Source organism: Petromyzon marinus, chromosome 61, assembly GCF_048934315.1.
Source record: "Petromyzon marinus isolate PM22_M1 ecotype Great Lakes invasive population chromosome 61, UKy_Petmar_22M1.pri1.0, whole genome shotgun sequence".
Taxonomy (NCBI): Eukaryota; Metazoa; Chordata; class Hyperoartia; order Petromyzontiformes; family Petromyzontidae; genus Petromyzon; species Petromyzon marinus.
In genome coordinates this window covers 2,292,303-2,312,811 of record NC_133727.1, presented here as the reverse complement: position 1 = coordinate 2,312,811, position 20,509 = coordinate 2,292,303, and the positions used below count along the sequence as shown (strand labels likewise).

The 20,509-nt window shown below is 52.5% G+C and overlaps 1 protein-coding gene and 1 long non-coding RNA gene across 2 annotated transcripts; one reads left to right on the top strand and one right to left on the bottom strand.

Moving 5' to 3' along the window:
• The first annotated feature begins 1,784 nt into the window (after positions 1-1,784).
• Positions 1,785-9,996, top strand: LOC116955659 (podocan-like). Its single transcript, XM_032976873.2, has 2 exons — positions 1,785-1,869; positions 8,797-9,996. The coding sequence occupies exon 2, from the start codon at positions 8,839-8,841 to the stop codon at positions 9,895-9,897; it is 1,059 nt and encodes a 352-aa protein (XP_032832764.2). The 5' UTR covers positions 1,785-1,869; positions 8,797-8,838; the 3' UTR covers positions 9,898-9,996.
• Positions 9,997-12,060: 2,064 nt separating this feature from the next.
• LOC142906051 (uncharacterized) lies at positions 12,061-20,280 on the bottom strand. Its single transcript, XR_012930037.1, has 2 exons — positions 20,193-20,280; positions 12,061-13,936 (listed from the first exon to the last, which is right to left on the bottom strand). It is a non-coding gene; the product is annotated as an uncharacterized LOC142906051 (long non-coding RNA).
• Positions 20,281-20,509: the final 229 nt, after the last annotated feature.

Here is a 20,509-nt window from a genome sequence, read left to right as displayed (position 1 = left end):
TGTGAGGGGGTGAATGTGAGGGGGTGAGTGAGAGGGTGAGGGGTGAGTGACTGTGAGGGGGGAGTGAGAGAGGGTGAGTGAGAGAGGGTGAATGTGAGGGGGTGAATGTGAGGGGGTGAGTGATAGGGTGAGTGTGAGGGGGTGAGTAAGAGGGTGAGTGAGGGGGGTGAGTGTGAGGGGGTGAATGTGAGGGGGTGAGTGAGATGGTGAGTGTGAGAGGGTGAGTGTGAGGGGGTGAGTGAGAGGGGGTGAGTGTGAGGGGTGAGTGAGAGGGGTGAGTGTGAGAGGTGAGTAAGAGGGAGAGCGTAAGGGGTGAGTGAGGGGGTGAGTGTGAGGGGGTGAGTGAGAGGGGTGAGTGAGAGGGGGTGAGTGAGAGGGGTGAGTAAGAGGGTGAGTGTGAGGGGGTGAGTGTGAGGGGGTGAATGTGAGGGGGTGAGTAAGAGGGTGAGTGAGGGGGGGTGAGTGAGAGGGGGTGAATATGAGGGGGTGAGTGTGAGGGGTGAGTGAGGGGGTGAGTGTGAGGGGGTGAGTGAGAGGGGTGAGTAAGAGGGTGAGTGAGAGGGGGTGAGTGAGAGGGTGAGTGTGAGGGGGTGAGTAAGAGGGTGAGTGAGGGTGGGTGAGTGTGAGGGGGTGAATGTGAGGGGGTGAGTGAGATGGTGAGTGTGAGAGGGTGAGTGTGAGGGGGTGAGTGAGAGGGGGTGAGTGTGAGGGGTGAGTGAGAGGGGTGAGTGTAAGAGGTGAATAAGAGGGTGAGCGTAAGGGGTGAGTGAGGGGGTGAGTGTGAGGGGGTGAGTGAGAGGGGTGAGTGAGAGGGGGTGAGTGAGAGGGGTGAGTAAGAGGGTGAGTGTGAGGGGGTGAGTGTGAGGGGGTGAATGTGAGGGGGTGAGTAAGAGGGTGAGTGAGGGGGGGTGAGTGAGAGGGGGTGAATATGAGGGGGTGAGTGTGAGGGGTGAGTGAGGGGGTGAGTGTGAGGGGGTGAGTGAGAGGGGTGAGTAAGAGGGTGAGTGAGAGGGGGTGAGTGAAAGGGGGTGAGTGTGAGGGTGAGTGTGAGGGGGTGAGTGTGAGGGGGTGAGTGTGAGGGGGTGAGTGAGAGGGTGAGTGTGAGGGGCTGAGTGTGAGGGGGTGAATGTGAGGGGGTGAGTGTGAGGGGTGAGTGTGAGGGGGTGAATGTGAGGGGGTGAGTGAGAGGGGGAGTGTGAGGGGGTGAGTGTGAGGGGTGAGTGAGGGGGTGAGTGTGAGGGGGTGAGTGAAAGGGTGAGTGTGAGGGGGTGAGTGTGAGGGGTGAGTGAGAGGGGTGAGTGTGAGGGGGTGAATATGAGGGGGTGAGTGAGAGGGTGAGGGGTGAGTGTGAGGGGGAGAGTGAGATGGTGAGTGTGAGAGGGTGAGTGTGAGGAGGTGAGTGAGAGGGGGTGAGTGTGAGGGGTGAGTGAGATGGTGAGTGTGAGAGGGTGAGAGGGTGAGTGTGAGGGGGTGAGTGTGAGGGGATGAGTGAGAGAGTGAGTGTGAGGGGGTGAGTGAGAGGGGATGAGTGAGAGAGTGAGTGTGAGGGGGTGAGTGAGAGGGGTGAATGTGAGGGGTGAGTGTGAGAGGGTGAGGGGGTGAGTGTGAGGGGGTCAGTGTGAGGGTTGAGTGTGAGGGGTGAGTGAGAGAGGGTGACTGTGAGGGGGTGAGTGAGAGGGTGAGGGGGTGAGTGGGTGAGTGAGTGGGTGAGGGGAGGGGTGAGCGGGGTGAGGGGAGGGGTGAGGGGAGGAGCGAGCGGAGTGAGGGGAGGGGTGAGGGGAGGGGTCAGGTGAGGGTTTGGATACGGAACTGAGGACCCAGCTCGAAGCGGCGGCGAGTGTACAGTGTGTGTACAGTGAGTGTACAGGGGTGAGTGTGTGTACATTGTGTGTACAGTGAGTGTACAGGGGTGAGTGTGTGTACAGTGTGTGTACAGTGAGTGTACAGGGGTGAGTGTGTACAGTGAGTGTACAGGGGTGAGTGTGTGTACAGTGAGTGTACAGGGGTGAGTGTGTGTACAGTGTGTGTACAGGGGTGAGTGTGTGTACAGTGAGTGTGCAGGGGTGAGTGTGTGTACAGGGGTGAGTGTGCAGGGGTGAGTGTACAGGGGTGAGTGTGTGTACAGGGGTGTGTTTGCGAGGGTGACTTTACAAGAGTGTGGGTGTGTGTACAATAGTGTGTATGTGTGTACAAGAGTGTGTGTGTACATGAGTGTGTGTGTGTATACAAGAGTGTGTGTGAATATGACTGTGTGTGCATGAGTGTGTGTGTGTACAAGAGTGTGTGTGTACATGAGTGTGTGTGTACAAGAGTGTGTGTGTGTGTACAAGAGTGTGTGTGTACAAGAGTGTGTGTGTACAAGAGTGTGTGTGTGTATGTTGGAGACGCTGCTGCTGAGACATCTATTTTGACCACGTAGTTCGTGAAGCCTTCAATAACTGTACCGGGGGAAACTCCATTTGGTAAAGATATAATGGGAGGCTGATCGATGCCCGGGTGCGGTCAAGGGATGGCTCACTATTACTCAACCACGTTATGTATGCTGATGATTTGGTAATAGCTGCTCATTCAGAGGAGGAGTTGGAGACGCTGCTGCTGAGACTGGAGCGTGCCACTAAGAGATGAGGCCTTACCATCAGCCCCACCAAAACTAAGCACCTGCCTGGATATTTTGTACCATCGGACACTCCACCCCCACAACTCCCAATCGGTGATGGGGCAGTTGTGGAGAGAGTAGAGAGTTTCCCATACCTGGTCAGTGTGGGGAGGTCTGGACCGTGTACCCAAAGCAGCCATTGCAGCTGCATGTGTCACAGTCCTAAACCTCGCCCATTTACCCTCGACATCAGGAGGAGTCGGGGACGATGCCAATCCCAGCCGCAAGCGATGATGAAATTCTCGCTTGCAACTTTCATCAGATAACTGAGACCAGGCCACTTTAGGTTGGACTGGGGTCCTGGGTGTACACCCACCACCGGAGTGGAAAAATGGCAGGCGCATCTTACAGATGACTTGTCGATGGTCAGAGGGCAGATCAGCTCCACGGTAGGTCCTGGTGTCAAGGACATGGGCTCGCATCCGCTGGTCCGTCACTATGTAGTCCAACAGATGTTCTTGCTTGGACCCGGCATGCATCCATGATGTTGTGTGGACGCGCCGATGCCGGAACAGCGTGTTGGTAATTACAAGCCCATGGGCTGCACAAAATTCTAGCAGCCTCCTACCGTTGTTATTGAGCTGATCTGGCCCATGCCCTCCAATCACTCCAGACCAGGTGTCAGTATCATGACCAACTCGGGCATTGAAGTCACCCAACATGATGACTCTATCCCGAGGGGCCACTTTAGCCAGCACCTGTGACAGGAGGTCATAGAAGGCATCTGACTCATCGGCTTTGCCTGCATCCTTCCACAGATGTTCATCTTCGGTGGGGGCATAAGTAACCACGACCACCATTCCTCGCCTCCGGTTGATGGGAAGGCGAGCCCAAAGTAGCCTGGGACTTACAGCTTCCCACACCTCACCGCCACGCTCCCACGCCCCCTTCATTCTTTTGTTCAAAAGAAGAGCCACACCCTGTTGTTTGGCAGTCTGCTGCCCCGAGTAGAGGACTGTCCACCCCTCATGGTGGCAGGAGCCAGAGCCGGTCCACCGGACCTCCTGAATGCCACACAGATCCAGGCGGTACCGGTCCAGCTCCCGACAGAGGAGTGGCATCCTCTCCTCCGCAGTGAGCGTTCCAACATTCCACGTGGCCACCCGTAGTGGCTTTTCATTGTTTCTGGAGGAGCCCCGAGGGTAGATATTCAATCTCCTGGCTCCGCCAATTGGGGTTTGGCCAGGAGACGTCATAGACGCCTGGCCCCCCGGGGCCTCCGGCACAAGCTTATTAGTTACATATTTCAGTTTAACTCGTGGTTTAGTGGTAATTAATTGAAGGTGGAGGGGTTACCAGCCCCTCGCACCCGTCCAGAGCCCCCGTTTAGCCCCTGTGGTGGACACATATGCCATGAGGGGAGGAGCCAATCAAAATTGGACATCCCCCCACAGCACTGTCCACGACAGAGTTGCCCGTCCGGTAACGCGAGGAGGTAGGGGGTTGTTTTACCACCACTACCACCACCACTACCACCTCCACTACCACCTCCTGTTGTATATGCCGGGTCTTGAAAATTTTATTAAAAGAATAAAAAGTAAATGAAATTGGGAAAAATGCGTAATTATGTGAAGTTATGTTAATTGATGTCATTATGCGCATACTTATGCTAATTCGAGAGATAATCGTATTAATTTATGCGAATGTTTTTGATTATGCTAATGCGAGCCGTTATGATAATTAGGCCCTGCCTCGCTGACGAGGGTAGTATTATAAATCGGGATCATACAATTAATTGTATGAAGTTATGCAAGTGTGCTGTAAGTACGCCAAATTAGGCTCGGCTTTGTTGTCTAGGTTCGTATTATCAATCGGTATAATACAATTATTCTCGCTTTAACATTTACTTATTATGTATTAGTGTGTTGTATGTCAGGTCTCCAAATTCAAATCTCACCGCAGGATACATGAACTCAGGAAAGAAACACTCAAACACTTCTGTGTTAAGCAATTTTTATTTCTAAACAAAACCTTAACACTCTAATATGCGAATTCTCATGCTAGAAATTGTCAACACAGTACTCCAGAAGATGTTCCCCTTATTGATCTATACATTTAACCCTCAATGATCACGTTTGTTAACTGGGTAACAGAACAATTTATTACTTCATCAGAGTAGTACGAGCATATACGGCAAATAGGAATAAAAGTCCTTAAAAAATAATGCCACGACATTCATACGGAAGGCGATAAAAGCAAATTATTATACCCCAAAGGCAAAAGTATACGTCAATAGATTGATCGGCAAGATTATATAATTAACTAAATGTCTTGGAATAAGGGTGTGAGACGGGGTGCGTGCCCTCCTACGGGAGATTCTTATCTTTGGCTAAGTTTTAATTAATTCGTGGACAAGATTGTATGATAAAGAAACCGGTTTAACAAAATATTATCTCTGTGGGCGTGTAGATTCGTGACGAAGGTTTCAAAAGTTTAGTTTGTATCGATGAATCTATTGGTAATTTATGCAATTGGAAGTAAAATCACGTAAAACAAAATAAGAGAAAAAAATTAATGTACTTATAAACGACGTATTCTTGTCACTCGATGAGCCGCGATGCCTTCACGGCCAGCTGATGGTTCATGCACTTTATAATTGTTCTTAATGTGTGGGTACGTTGGATTGTCTCTTTGGTAAATTATTGTGTGAGCAGACGCCAGGAGCGTCGTGGGTTTGTGAGTGGTGGAGGGTATACGAACGACGGCTGGATCCCTCTATCGCTCGGCGTCTGACGTTGGCTGCCGGTTCTCTCCGCCGCTGGATGATGAGCTGCGTCGGCACGATGCCCGTCCTGGAGATGCTCGGTCGCTCGTGCGCTGGCAGCAGTTCCTCACTCTTGTCTTGGTTCCCAGCTGGTGCTGGTCGGTGTGCGTGTGGGTCGAACCCACGGCGCGCTCGCTGGCGCTGACACTCTTGCTCACGGGCGGCTGGTCAAGCTCTTTTCCCTGCTGGATGAGCCGAGTCGGCACAACGCTTGTCCGCTGGCTGCCGACACCCTTGCTTGGTGGCGCTGGTGGCTCTGCGGCGTGCTCTGTCCTGCTCCGGCTCTCTGGCAATGAACGATGCTTTCTTTCGATTTAAAGCTTTCGTGACTGCAATGATTCATCTTCTTTGGTTCTTTCGGTAAAGTCACGTAGAATGAGAATAAAATAATAAATTGATAAAATAAAATAACACAATAATATTCTCACGACGTTTCGGCCACAACACAAGCGGCCTTCATCAGGTGAAGGGACGAGACTGATGAAGGCCGCTTGTGTTTTGGCCGAAACGTCGTGAGAATATTATTGTGTTATTTTATTTTATCAATTTATTATTTTATTCTCATTCTACGTGACTTTACCGAAAGAACCAAAGAAAACGATGCTTTCGTTCGTTGATGGCAGGCTTGGTTGACGTTTGGCGCTTTCCGCCCTCTCTAACGGATGATGCTGGAATTCTCGTCAGCTTAGCTCGAACTGCAGTGGCTCTTGTGAGTCGATGCCCAGAGCGGAATGATTTCCGAGCGATACTTCTTCTGACGGCGCTGAATTCGCACGGCGTAGCGTGTCGCTACCCAGCGAGTCTCGTCATCCTGGATGAGTTGCGGAGTCTTCTTCTGCGTCGGTGGTGATCTCCTGCGTCGGTGGCTGGCTGTTATCTTTGGGGGTTGAGCATCTTCGATAGTTGGTCACCGTCTTCTGCCGCTGGTAGCCGTGATACTATGTATGGCCAGTGTCTCTCTTTTTATGCCAAAATTTCTTCCTCTGGCTCGCCTCCTCACAAAGGACCGGAACTTCCTTTGATCTCGCTGTTGTCGGGGGGAGGGGGGGGGGGGGCTCTGTACGTGTGTCCGTGTGTGTGTGTGATTTATTAAGCCATCTGTGTCTCTCCCTGTGATTACCGTTGTTTCCCTCGCTCTGGGTGTTACATTCCTTGCTATCCCGTGCTGCGGGAAGACAAAGACGGTTGGGAGGCTCTTTTCCTATGGAACACAGTTTATCTCGCTTGTGTAAGTTTGACCTATTTCGCCTCATCTCTTCTGGACAACCCACGGTTTAATACTGCACAAATATTATTTGGTTTATGTTTCCTAAGATTTGTGATTTAACATTGTCATCACCACGTATTTTTTTAGGGTTTATTAATTTCGTCCCCCCGTCTGTATCCGGGGATCGTTGCTTTTTATTTTCGAGGTCAGAGATTTAGCTTAGTTTGGACTTAAGTTTTCGTGATTGCAGGAACTCATGTACTGTGGTTCTTTTGGTAAAGTTACATAGATAGAAATATACAATAAGAAACAATGAGTTGAATAAGGGTGAAATAATATAAGTAATAATGAAGCCACCAATATAGACTGCAGTCTATCATGTCGACTTATTCTTATAGCCAAGCTTCAACTTTTTCCGTAAAAAAATATATATATCAGTTATAATGTCCGTTTGCCCTGTGCTCTGTCTGTGCCTGTGATTCTGGATGTGTTTGTGAACTGTCCGTTGGCAATCTGGAGATTTTGCAGATAGTCGCTAACCTCCCTTTGCCCCGGAGTTTATTATTTAATGGCCTTTTACGACCTCCAGCTGCTTGGTGCTTGTGGGAGGTAGCGGGTTTGAGGGTGTTTATTTATTTATTTGATCGATTATTATTTAAAAAAATGGCAGAATTATTTTTAATATTAATTTTTGGAAATAGGCCTATATATACAACACTCCACTACCACCACTACCACCTCCACTACCACCACCACTACCACCACTACCACCTCCACTACCACCTCCACTTCCACCTCCACTACCACCACTACCACCACCACTACCGCCAATGATCCCCCACCCTCCCTCGTGGAGCCTGTAACAGACTGGATGGGCAAGTGCTGTTAGCGAGTAGCAGCTGTGAAGGCAGGCACGGCACACGAGGGGGTGGGTGGCCAGCACCACGCCTGGCCGCCCACGACCAGTTAGGATAATTGTCACTGGTGTTGGCCGTGAGCGGTAATCGAACTCAGGTAGCCGTGTTCGTAGCACAGGGCGCTAACCACTGTATCACTGCTCCCCACTACCATCATCTCTACCACCAAAACCATCAACTATCATCAAAATAAAAATCGTGACCACCAGCATCACCCTCGCCCCCACCATAATCTCCACCACCAACACCACCACCTCCCTCAACCCCACCATCACCGCAACCACCATCATCTCCACCACAAACACCAACACCACCATCATCTCCACCACCATTCTCACCCCCACCACCACCACCACCATCATCTCCACCACCACCTTCACCACCCTCACCACCATCATCATCTCAACCACCCCTCTCACCCCCACCATCATCATCTGCACCACCACCCTCACTACCACCACCATCATCTCCACCACCACCACCCTCACCACCACCCCCACCACCACCATCATCACCTCCACCACCCCTCTCACCCCCACCATCATCTCCACCACCACAATCAACTCCACCACCATCATAATCCCTGTAACAGACTGGATGGGCAAGTGCTGTTAGCGAGTAGCAGCTGTGAAGGCCGGCACGGCACACGGAGGGGGTGGGTGGCCAGCACCACGCCTGGCCGCCCACGACCAGTTAGGATAATTGTCACTGGTGTTGGCCGTGAGCGGTAATCGAACTCAGGTAGCCGTGTTCGTAGCACAGGGCGCTAACCACTGTATCACTGCTCCCCACTACCATCATCTCTACCACCAAAACCATCAACTATCATCAAAATAAAAATCGTGACCACCAGCATCACCCTCGCCCCCACCATACTCTCCACCACCAACACCACCACCTCCCTCAACCCCACCATCACCGCAACCACCATCATCTCCACCACAAACACCAACACCACCATCATCTCCACCACCATTCTCACCCCCACCACCACCACCACCATCTCCACCACCACCTTCACCACCCTCACCACCATCATCATCTCAACCACCCCTCTCACCCCCACCATCATCATCTGCACCACCACCCTACCACCACCACCACCATCATCTCCACCACCACCACCCTCACCACCACCACCACCATCACCACCTCCACCACCCCTCTCACCCCCACCATCATCTCCACCACCACCATCAACTCCACCACCATCATAATCCCAAGCCTCTGACCGACTGTCACCATCTCGCAGGGCTGCTCAAGGCTGTGCCGAGTGGACCTCCAGAGCAATGGCATGGAGGAGGTCGAGCGCGGAGCGCTGGGTGGGCTACCGGCGCTGCGCGAGGTCTACCTGGGCGCCAACAGCCTCTCCACGTTCCCTGCCTCCGCGTTCGCCCCCCCGCTGCCCGCTCCCGGCCCCACCGCTACCAGCGTCGTCATCGGCGGCGACAGTGACAACGCCGTTGGCGACGTCGGCGGCGCCGGTAGCTGCGACCTCGCGAACGCCGACGTCAGTGTCAGGAGCGGCGGCAGCGGCGTCGCCACCTTGGACCTAGGGTTCAATTCGATCTCCTTGCTCCACGCCGATGACCTCCGGTGGCTGCTGGAACTGAGGACCCTGAACCTTTCCAAGAACCAAATGACCGAGGTGTCCTTGGGCTTCCTGCGCGGTTCCCGTCGCCTCCGGCGCCTGCTCATGTCCGCCAATCGGCTCATGAGCGTGGCCGGCATCTTCCCCGAGGACCTGGGCCTCCTGGAGGCCCTCGACCTGCGCAGCAATTATCTGTCCAAGCTGCCGGCGGGAAACTTCGCTAACTTCACCTCGCTCCTGTTGCTCAACGTTGCCGACAACCAGATCGCGGAGGTGGAGGACGGCGCGTTCGACGGCCTCGCCGCCCTGGGCCGCCTCGACCTGGGCGGCAATAAGCTGGGCCTGCAGCCCCTGGGACCGCGGGCGTTCGAGGGCCTCGTCAACCTTACCAACCTGGAGTTCAACAACAACTACCTGCACTACGCGTCCGCGGGCGCCGTCCGCAGCCCGCCGTTCGCTCCCCTCCGCAGCCTCACCCACCTCTTCCTCAACAGCCAGCGCAGGGACGGCATGGTCAACTTCCCATCCAACTTCCTGGAGGGCCTGGCCACCCTGCAGGAGCTCCACGCCGGGGAGCTCTACCTGTCGGTGCTGGATGCCGGCACGTTCCTGCCAACGCCCAACCTGCGCTACCTGGACTTGGGCTCCAATCCGCTGTGCGGCGTGGAGCCGGCGCTGCTGCGGCCAGTGCCGCTCCTCGACGAGCTGCACCTGCGCGCGTCCGCCTGGACGACGTCGCCTTCCTGTCCCGGCTCAACCTGAGCCTCCTGCGGGTGCTACGCGTGAGCAACAACCGCGTCGGCGAGGTGTCCGCCGCCGAGCTCGGGGCGCTGCCGCCGAGCTCGGGGCGCTGCCGCGCCTGCAGCTGCTCGACGTCGTGGGCAACCCCCTCTCCTGCGGCTGTGACAACGCGTGGTTGAGCGACTTCCTGCTAAACTCGAGCCGCGTGCAAGCGCCGGGGCTGTGCCGCGACCGCTCCGGGCCGCTGCTCTTTGCCTGCTGCTCGTGCGCCGTCGCCCTCGTCATGCTCACCGCCACCGTCTTCAGGTTCTGGCGCTGGCACCTGCTCTACGGGTACCACCTGCTCTACGGGTACCACCTGCTCGCCGCTTGGCTCGGGGAGCGCGGGAGGCCTGCGCGGCAGCCCGGCCCGATACGTTACGACGCGTTCGTGTCCTACAACAGCGACGACGAAGAGTGCGTCACGCGCCAGCTGCTACCGCAGCTCGAGGGCACCGGCATGCGCCTCTGTCTGCACCACCGCGACTTCGTGCCGGGCAAGGACATCGTGGACAACATCATGGACGGCATCTACGCGAGTCGGCGCACGCTGTGCGTCGTGACGCGGAGCTACCTGCGCAGCGAGTGGTACTCCAAGGAGCTGCAGGTGTGCGAGCAATGGCGACGTCATGGACGGCAACCACCGCCCACCGCCACCCGCACACTCATCACCAACTTCCACCCAACACCACCACTCACCGGCCAACCACCCATTCACTCGAATGCCCACTCATCACCAACACCCAATCCACTCAACACCACCGCGACCACCACCACACAGCCACCAAACATCACCACACACACATCCTATGGGCTCCACCATAGGAATGTTGAATTTCCACCACCCGCTCTGCAGGGCTGCAAACGGGAGATGAGCACCGATAGCTCAATGTGGCTAGATTCTGCAGCGGCGACTCCGACGAGGCCACTTCTGCTGCGTCTCATAGAGCCCTCACATTTGAAGGATACACCCCAAGTGGCAGCTGTCCCTGTGCTGCAGAGCGTTACTCAGCACCTGGCATGGGAGTGGGCATTTCACTACTGCCAGTAGAGGGCGATGACCGTTTTGATCTAGCCTAGGGGCACCCCCGTTGACAGCTGTCCCTGTGCGGTGCAGTGCGACTCAGCACCCGGATGCGAGCGGGCATTAGTCTACTGTCAGTGGGGGCGGTAGCGATGATTGCCATAAGTCTAGCTTAGGGGGTTCCCCAGTGGCAGCTGTAACCTGGTCTGCTGGCGGGCATTTGTCAGTGGGGGAGGGGGTCGCTGTGTGGTCGAGCCTAGCGGGTCCCCAGTGGCAGCTGGGGTGACGATTGCTGCTCTGTTTCCCACTGGAGTGACGCTGCCTCTCGTGCAGGTGGCGGCGTTCCGTCTCGAGGAGAACCAGGACGTCCTCGTGCTCCTCTTCCTCGAGCACATCCCTCACAACGAGCTGTCCGCCTACTTCCGCATGCGCCGCACCATCCGCTCGCGCACCTACATCACCTGGCCCGGCGCCCGGGAAGACTTGTTCGCCCGGCGGGGCCGGCGGGGCCGCACGGTGGCCCCCGCGGGGTCGGAGAGCGCCTGCAAGCTCTTCTGGCACCGCGTGGTCGGCGCGCTAGGGCCCGGGGGGCGCGGGGACGAGGGGTGCGGGGTCGCAGAGGAAGGGGGTCCGCTGGGAGCCCCGCTGGTGCACGCCTGCTGACCCGCTCGCCGTGGCGATGGTGACAATGGTTGAAGGTGGCGTTGGTCGCAATGATGGTGATGCCTGCTCAAGGCAACCGAACAAATGTCCAAGTTTGGTCGGCGGGTTCGTAATGGCAGTGTCCCGTATCCACCCGCATGCCTTCTCCCCACCGCCTGTTGCTTTTGTGAGAATGTGGAGTTTAGCGCTGGGTGTAACATCTTGTGGGTTCGTCCTCAACTCTTTACATAGGCAGTGCTACCGGAGCAGTGGGTGAGGCTGATGTTAAGACATGGCAAATGGAGCGCTAGCTGAACGGGGCTAGTGGCTGGGTGGGTGTGACGATGTAAAAAGTGGGTGTGGCTATGCAAATGCGTCTGAGCAGGGGGGGGGCACTGAGTGGGTGGTGCTGGTGATTGATCGTTAACGCCAGGGTGCATCGGTGTTAAGAAATCGAGTGCTTTGACATTTGGGGAATGTTCGTGGTACTTTACGTTTATTGTTGTTGTGGTTCATGTCCATTAATAAAAACGCATTGTCTGACCCCTCCACCACCCAACAGGGTCGTCGCGTTTACACAGCTGAAAGCATCATTATTATTTATGCGCTTCTCGCGACCCGAGCTCGACATCGGTGTGGGGCCGCCGCTCTTGGCCCGGAGCTCGGCGTCACTCATCCCAGCAGGGAGAGGGGCGCGACGACGAAATCTAAGAGAACGGCGTCGCCACCTTCGTCATCCCTGGGGTTGAGAATCAACGGACAAAACACACAGCACGCGAGCGTCGGTGTGGATAGTAACACGCGCAGTACGCATGCACGCAGAGTACACGTACGCAGTACACGCGCAGTACACACAATCTACAGGTGCAGTACACACGCGCGGTGCACAACCAGTATGCACCGCACGTGGCCAAGCGTGCAACAGCGCACACGCTACTGCGTATTCACCCGGTCTTGTGAACGGACGGACCGGACACTTGGGAGGCCACCCACCCCGGTGGCTGCCAGCTGACTCTGTGCTCCGAGTTCCACCTGCGACAGGGAGCGCACGTTGGCTACCTGAAGACGTGACTCAGAAACACGGCCCTTACCTTGCAGCTACACACCAGGGCTGTAGGCCACGGGCTGTCGAACAAGAGTTCAGAGCATCTAGTGAGAAAAGAACTGTCAAGGGTCGCCCCTAGGTTGACTCAGCCTTAATCGAGCTCAGCGTTTGAGGGTGTAAACATTGGAACTGGGGGGGAGACAATGGCGCCCTGCGTGGAGGACAGGTGGCGGCAGTGAAGCGATGCGTGTATCGAGTGTCCCGTGTGACACGCGTGTCCTCCTGCGCGTCCCATCGCATGTTCTCCCGCGTGACCTGTGTGTCCTCCCACGTGTCCTCCTACGTGTCGCACCAATCTTCTTTTTGTCATACGGCTGATGTAGATGCAGAGCAACAACTATTATTTCACATTCGGGTGGCCAAGGCAGACCGCGTTACCAGGAGCAGCGGAGTGTATCGTCGCTGTGATGTCTCCTTCGTATTTGTGGATCGGCGCATTGGGTCCGTTACACGGTGTACGATCTGGAGAGTTTTTACATTTCCACTTGTGCATCAGGTATCCCCATCTGCTGCCATGGTTTGTGCACAGGCTACGATTTAGGGTGGCCCATGAGCAGCTTCGTGGAAGATAAAACCCCAGGGACCTTCAGCATTGGGTCTTTCAAAACGACGAGGTGTCGCGCCAACGTGGCCCTGCAATCCCACGGCGGACGTGAAGAGGAAGACCTCAGCTTTGGGGGGGTTTATTATACCAGAAGGGGAGAAGCGAGAGCTCAGGTTCCACTCCAAGTCTCCCCCCCATCACCACCTTCTCCAATTGCTAACGCTGCAATACAACGCCAATCGCATAGCTGTCAACCCATACGTGTTACCCCATTATTCTTATCCAGGGAAATTGAGTTTTCAGGTCCATACGGCATACAGCCGTTTCAATACGGGAACAAAAATAAATGAAAAATGTCTATTTTTGTTCCGCCCTTGGGATGGGACTTTGTAGGACGAACGTTGAGATTTATAATGGGCACGGGGTGACCAATGAGGTCTAAATTGGTCTTTAATAAGGTAGGCCACTGATAAGGGGGTTGACAGGTATGCAACTGTCACGATTATTATTATTATACCGGCGAGTTTCCCCACGACGTTGTGGGTTTGCGTTCCTTACCTCGCTTTCACTGTGCACTCCGTGCGCTGTTCCGCTTGCGCACGCCCGGCACGAGCGAGGAATTCCGACGGGAAGGTTCTTCCGCTGCCCTTTTGCTCACCCGTTCAGTGAGCTGGTGCTGTCGTTCGCTCCCCTAGGTCGACTCGGCCTCAAATGAGAAAAACCCTGGTGCTTTGCGGTGTGTGTACATTTTGCACACTCGGGAGACAAAGAAGGCCGGGCGGGCGTGGTGCTGGGCACGCACCTACCACCCTCGTGTGCCACTGTGCCGGCCTTCATAGGGGCTGCTACTCGCTTAACAGCACTTGCCCCAACAGTCTGCTGAAGGATAAATGAGGGACCTTTGTATTTGTACGCATGCAATACTGTACACAGAATACAATTATTTGCATACAAAAAGTACTGGGCATTACTGTATCGAACACGTTACATTGTATCAATGTATGCCAGTACTATTACAGGACTTCTCAAGTACTGCAATAGCACTGCAGTACTGTGGCATACCTGTCAACCCGTAAGGTTTGCCCCGTATGCTTGTACAGGGAAATTTAGTTTTCAGGTCCATACGGCGTACAGCCGTTTCTATACGGGTGTAGAGGTATTATTGTACATCTCCCATGCTGTTAAACGGTGGTATCGGACACGTGCCAATAGGGGGCAGAAAAGGGCCTGAGCCCCAGTGTTAAGGGTCTATGGCCCACAGGGCCCAACGATAACCCCTATGGAACGGCATGACCAGAGCATGACCAGAGGTGCAGACCCCAGATCCCAGGAGGGGGCTGGGGGATGACATCACCCCCAGGTCCTGCTGGAAGGTTCGAGATGGAAGGTGTGGCCGGGGCGTAGTAAGCCACGGCTCTGTATGAAAGCCGGACCTCTGAACGGTCCCGGCAGTCGTCGCTCACCTGAAGATTGAAGAAGCCTCCTGAAGAGAAGAGCCCAAAGGGCAGAGCCGTACCCCTGTTAGGGTCGGCTCAAGCTTATACAAGTGAAGATGCAAGTTGCACTCGTGAGAGGTGTACGTTAGCCAGTAAGAGGCGTATTAGTCCGGAGGGGCTACCTCCTGAGCATATCGGGTGTAAGGGGCCGTTACCCCTTTGTGTGTGCGCGCGTCGATCCATGTGTGTGTGTAAGTCCATGTAGTCGATGTGTGTGTGAGTCAATGTATGTGTGCGAGTCGATATGTGTGTAACTCCATGTGTGTGTGTCTAAAGTCGATGTCTGTGTGAGTCCATGTGTGTGTGTGCGTGTAAGTCGATGTGTTTCTATGTGTGTGGGTCGATGTCTGTGTGCAAGTCCATGTGTGTGTCTGCCTTTTTCGCCCGGGCAATGCCGGGTACTTACCGTTAGTTGTTAAATAAAAACGTGTTGCCTCAGAGAACTCTCCTAGTTATTTACCCACTACACGGGCACAAAAATAATTGTTTGTGTTTCTCCCTTGTGATGGGACTTTGTAGGACGAACGTTGAGATTTATAAGGGGCACGGGAGTGACCAATGAGGTCTGAGTTGGTCTGTGATAAGGTAGGGCACTGATAAGGGGGTTGACGGCTATTATATTATTACACCACAATACTGAAATAGTGAGACTGTCTAAAGTATAGTATACACACATCACTACATTACTGTCATGGTGCTAGCGTATAACGTCTACTATGATAGTGCCGTCGTGGTTATACTGGAAGGAACCTCCAGCTTACACCAGCCCACAGGGAATTATTGTGTCCGTCCGTCCTGCATCCAAAAATGGGAGGGGTGGGGCTGGGTGGAGAGGAGAGGGTGGGGAGGGGCTGGTTGGGGAGGGGCTGGGTAGGGAGGGTGGGGAGGGGCTGGGTGGGGAGGGTGGGGCTGGGTGGGGGGTGGGAGGGGTGGGGCTGGGTGGGGAGGGGCTGGTCACCCCGTGGTGCCCTTATAAAACTCAACGTTTAACCTACTCACGCCGGCTTGTGCCCGCCCTCACAGTCGGGCATATTTGCGGAATACACCACGTGATGCCGCCGTTGACCCTGGCCACTGACCGAGTAACCCAACGTTCCTACGTTGGGTTGATGACATGCAGCGTGTACTGCATGTCATCACAGTAGTGCTGTAGGGCAGTGATAACAATGTATTTTGCGTACTGTATAAAAGTACACAGCAATTCATTAAAGATGAACGCTCATCACACGGCGATTTGTGTTGGTGTCTGGGCCGAGTTGGAATGGTTCTGTGATGGCGATGATGGTGATGATGGTGGTGGTGGTAAAAACAATGACGATTCTGACGAGAATTACCAGGCCGGGATGATGATGATGATGACACGGATAACCATCGTGTAGCTGATGGTGGGGGATGACGTTAGTGAGGATGGTGGTGATGGTGATGACGGCGGTGGAGGTTAATATTATTGAGGATGGTGATGGTGGAGAGAGATAACGTTGGTGTTGATGGTGGTAATGGTGATGATGGTGGTGGTGACGTTGGTGAGGATGGTGGTGATGATGGTGGAGGTTGCGGTGTTAACAACGAAGGTGGTAATTGTGGTGACGATTATGAAGTTAATGTTATTTATGACGGTGATGGTGTGAAAGGATGGTGATGGTGTTGAGGTGACGTTAGCGATGGTGATTATTGTTGAGGTGATGTTAGTGATGGTGATGATGGTTGAGGTGACGTTAGTGATGGTCATGATGGTTGAGGTGATGTTAGTGATGATGGTTGACGTGACGTTAGTGATGGTGATGTTGTTGAGGTAATGTTAGTGATGGTGATGATGTTTGAGGTGATGTTAGTGATGGTTGAGGTGACGTTAGTGATGGTGATGATTGTTGAGGTGACGTTAGTGATGGTGATGATGATTGTGGTGACGTTAGTGATGGTTGCTGAGCTAATATTAGTGATGGTGATCATGATTGAGGTGATGTTAGCAGTGGTGATGATGGTTGAGGTGATGTTAGTGATGGTGATGACGGTTGAGGCGATGTTAGTGTTGGTAATGTTGTTGAGGTAATGTTAGTGATGATTGTTGAGGTAACGTTAGTGATGGTGATGTTGTTGAGGTGATGTTAGTGATGGTGGTTGCTGAGGTGACGTTAGTGATGGTGATGGTTGTTGAGGTGACGTTAGTGATGATGGTTGTTGAGGTGACGCTAGTGATGGTGATGATTGTTGAGGTAACGTTAGTGACGGTGATGGTTGTTGAGGTGACGTTAGTGATGGTGATGTTGTTGAGGTAATGTTAGTGATGGTGATGATGGTTGAGGTGACGTTAATGATGGTGATGATTGTTGAGGTGACGTTAGTGACGGTGATGGTTGTTGAGGTGACGTTAGTGACGGTGATGGTTGTTGAGGTGATGTTAGTGATGGTGATGATGGTTGAGGTCATGCTAGTGATGGTGATGATTGTTGAGGTGACGTTAGTGATGGTGATGATTATGGTGACGTTAGTGATGGTTGTTGAGGTAATGTTAGTGATGGTGATCATGATTGAGGTGATGTTAGTGATGGTGATGATTGTTGAGGTGACATTGGTGATGGTGGTAGTTGTTGAGGTGACGTTAGTGATGGTGATGATGGTTGAGGTGATGTTAGTGATGGTGATGATGGTTGAGGTAACGTTAGTGATGGTCATGATGGTTGAGGTAACGTTAGTGATGGTGATGATGGTTGAGGTGATGTTAGTGATGGTGATGATGGTTGAGGTGATGTTAGTGATGGTGGTTGTGGTGATGTTAGTGATGGTGGTTGTTGAGGTGACGTTAGCGATGGTGATTATTGTTGAGGTCATGTCAGTGATGGTGATGATGGTTGAGGTGACGTTAGTGATGGTGATGATGGTTGAGGTAACATTAGTGATGGTGATGATGGTTGAGGTGACGTTAGTGATGGTGATGATGGTTGAAGTGACGTTAGCGATGGTGATGATGGTTGAGGTGATGTTAGTGATGGTGATGACGGTTGAGGCGATGTTAGTGTTGGTGATGTTGTTGAGGTAATGTTAGTGATGGTGATGATTGTTGAGGTGACGTTAGTGATGGTGATGGTTGTTGAGGTGACGTTAGTGATGGTGATGGTTGTTGAGGTGACGTTAGTGATGATTGTTGAGGTAACGTTAGTGACGGTGATGTTGTTGAGATGACGTTAGTGACGGTGATGTTGTTGAGGTGACTTTAGTGATGGTGATGATTGTTGAGGTAACGTTAGTGATGGTGATGATGGTTGAGGTGACGTTAATGATGGTGATGATTGTTGAGGTGACGTTAGTGACGGTGATGGTTGTTGAGGTGACGTTAGTGACGGTGATGGTTGTTGAGGTGATGTTAGTGATGGTGATGATGGTTGAGGTCATGCTAGTGATGGTGATGATTGTTGAGGTGACGTTAGTGATGGTGATGATTATGGTGACGTTAGTGATGGTTGTTGAGGTAATGTTAGTGATGGTGATCATGATTGAGGTGATGATTGTTGAGGTGACGTTGGTGATGGTGATGGTTGAGGTGATGTTAGTGATGGTGATGATGGTTGAGGTGATGTTAGTGATGGTGATGATGGTTGAGGTGATGTTAGTGATGGTGGTTGTTGTTGAGGTGACGTTAGTGATGGTGATGATGGTTGAGGTGATGTTAGTGATGGTGATGATAGTTGAGGTAACGTTAGTGATGGTCATGATGGTTGAGGTAACGTTAGTGATGGTGATGATGGTTGAGGTGATGTTAGTGATGGTGATGATGGTTGAGGTGATGTAAGTGATGGTGGTTGTGGTGATGTTAGTGATGGTGGTTGTTGAGGTGACGTTAGCGATGGTGATTATTGTTGAGGTCATGTCAGTGATGGTGATGATGGTTGAGGCGATGTTAGTGTTGGTGATGTTGTTGAGGTAATGTTAGTGATGGTGATGATTGTTGAGGTGACGTTAGTGATGGTGATGTTGTTGAGGTGATGTTAGTGATGGTGATGATGGTTGAGGTGACGTTAGTGATAGTGATGTTGTTGAGGTAATGTTAGTGATGGAGATGGTTGAGGTGACGTTAGTGATGGTGATGATGGTTGAGGTGACTTTAGTGATAGTGATGTTGTTGAGGTGATGTTAAGGATGGTGATGATGGTTGAGGTGATGTTAGTGATGGTGATGATGGTTGAGGTGACGTTAGTCATGGTGCTGGTTGAGGTGATGTTAGTGATGGTGATGATGGTTGAGGTGATGTTAGTGATGGTGATGATGGTTGAGGTGATGTTAGTGATGGTGATGATGGTTGAGGTAGTGTTAGTGATGGTGGTTGTTGTTGAGGTGACGTTAGTGATGTTGATGAGGTGACGTTAGTGATGTTGATGATGGTTGAGGTGATGTTAGTGATGATGGTTGAGGTGATGTTAGTGATGGTGATGATGGTTGAGGTGATGTTAGTGATGGTGGTTGTGGTGATGTTAGTGATGGTGGTTGTTGAGGTGACGTTAGCGATGGTGATTATTGTTGAGGTCATGTCAGTGATGGTGATGATGGTTGAGGTGATGTTAGTGTTGGTGATGTTGTTGAGGTGATGTTAGTGATGGTGTTTGCTGAGGTGATGTTAGTGATGGTGATGATTGTTGACGTGACGTTAGTGATGGTGATTGTCGAGGTGACGTTAGTGATGGTGATGATGGTTGAGGTGACGTTAGTGATAGTGATGTTGTTGAGGTAATGTTAGTAATGGTGATGATGGTTGAGGTGACGTTAGTGATGGTGATGATTGTTGAGGTGACGTTAGTGATGGTGATGATGGTTGAGGTGATGTTGAGGTGATGTTAGTGATGGCTGATGGTTAAGGTGATGTTAGTGATGGTGATGATGGTTGAGGTGATGTTAGTGTTGGTGACGTTAATGATGGTGATGTTGTTGAGGTGATGTTAGTGATGATGGTTGAGGTAACGTTAGTGATGGTGATGTTGTTTGAGGTGATGTTAGTGATGGTGATGATGGTTGAGGTAACGTTAATGATGGTGATGATGTTTGAGGTGATGTTAGTGATGGTGATGATTGTTGAGGTAACGTTAGTGATGGTGATGTTGTTTGAGGTGATGTTAGTGTTGGTGATGATGTTTGAGATGTTAGTGATGGTGATGTTTGAGGTGATGTTAGTGATGGTGATGATTGTTGAGGTGATGTTAGTGTTGGTCATGTTAGTGATGGTGATGATGTTTGAGGTGATGTTAGTGATGGTGATGATTGTTGAGGTAATGTTAGTGATGGTGATGATGGTTAACGTGACGTTAGTGATGGCGAGGATGGTGGTGGTTCAAGATGATGGTAAAAACAATGACTATTCTAACGAGAATTACCAGGCCGAGATGATGATGATGATGACGTAGATAACCATCGTCGATCTGATGAGGGTGATGGAGGTGACGTAAGAGAGAGGATGGTGGTGGTGATGGTGATGCTAACCTCATCCTAACTTTCCTAGGCCCCAGCACCCGGCGGCTGCTGCTGCTACTGTAGCGGCTGCAGGGTGGGTGACGCTCAGCAGGACGAGGCGAGAGACGACGAGGGTTGAGGAGGAGATATTAGAAGGATGAGGGTTGATGAGGAAGCTCGGAGGGAGGATGAGGAGGGTTGTGATGCAGGGAGGATGAGGGTTGTGTTGCATGGAGGAGGGTTGTGTTGTAGGGAGGATGAGGAGGGAGGGTGAGGAGAGGCCCAGAGGGAGGTGAAAGGATGAGGATGAGTGAGGAGGTAGGATGAGGAGGTAGGGGGATGAGTGA

What these genes read in the sequence shown, in the direction of transcription:
- LOC116955659 (XM_032976873.2), top strand. Translation starts at nt 8,839, where the DNA reads ATGGAGGAGGTCGAGCGCGGAGCGCTGGGTGGGCTACCGGCGCTGCGC.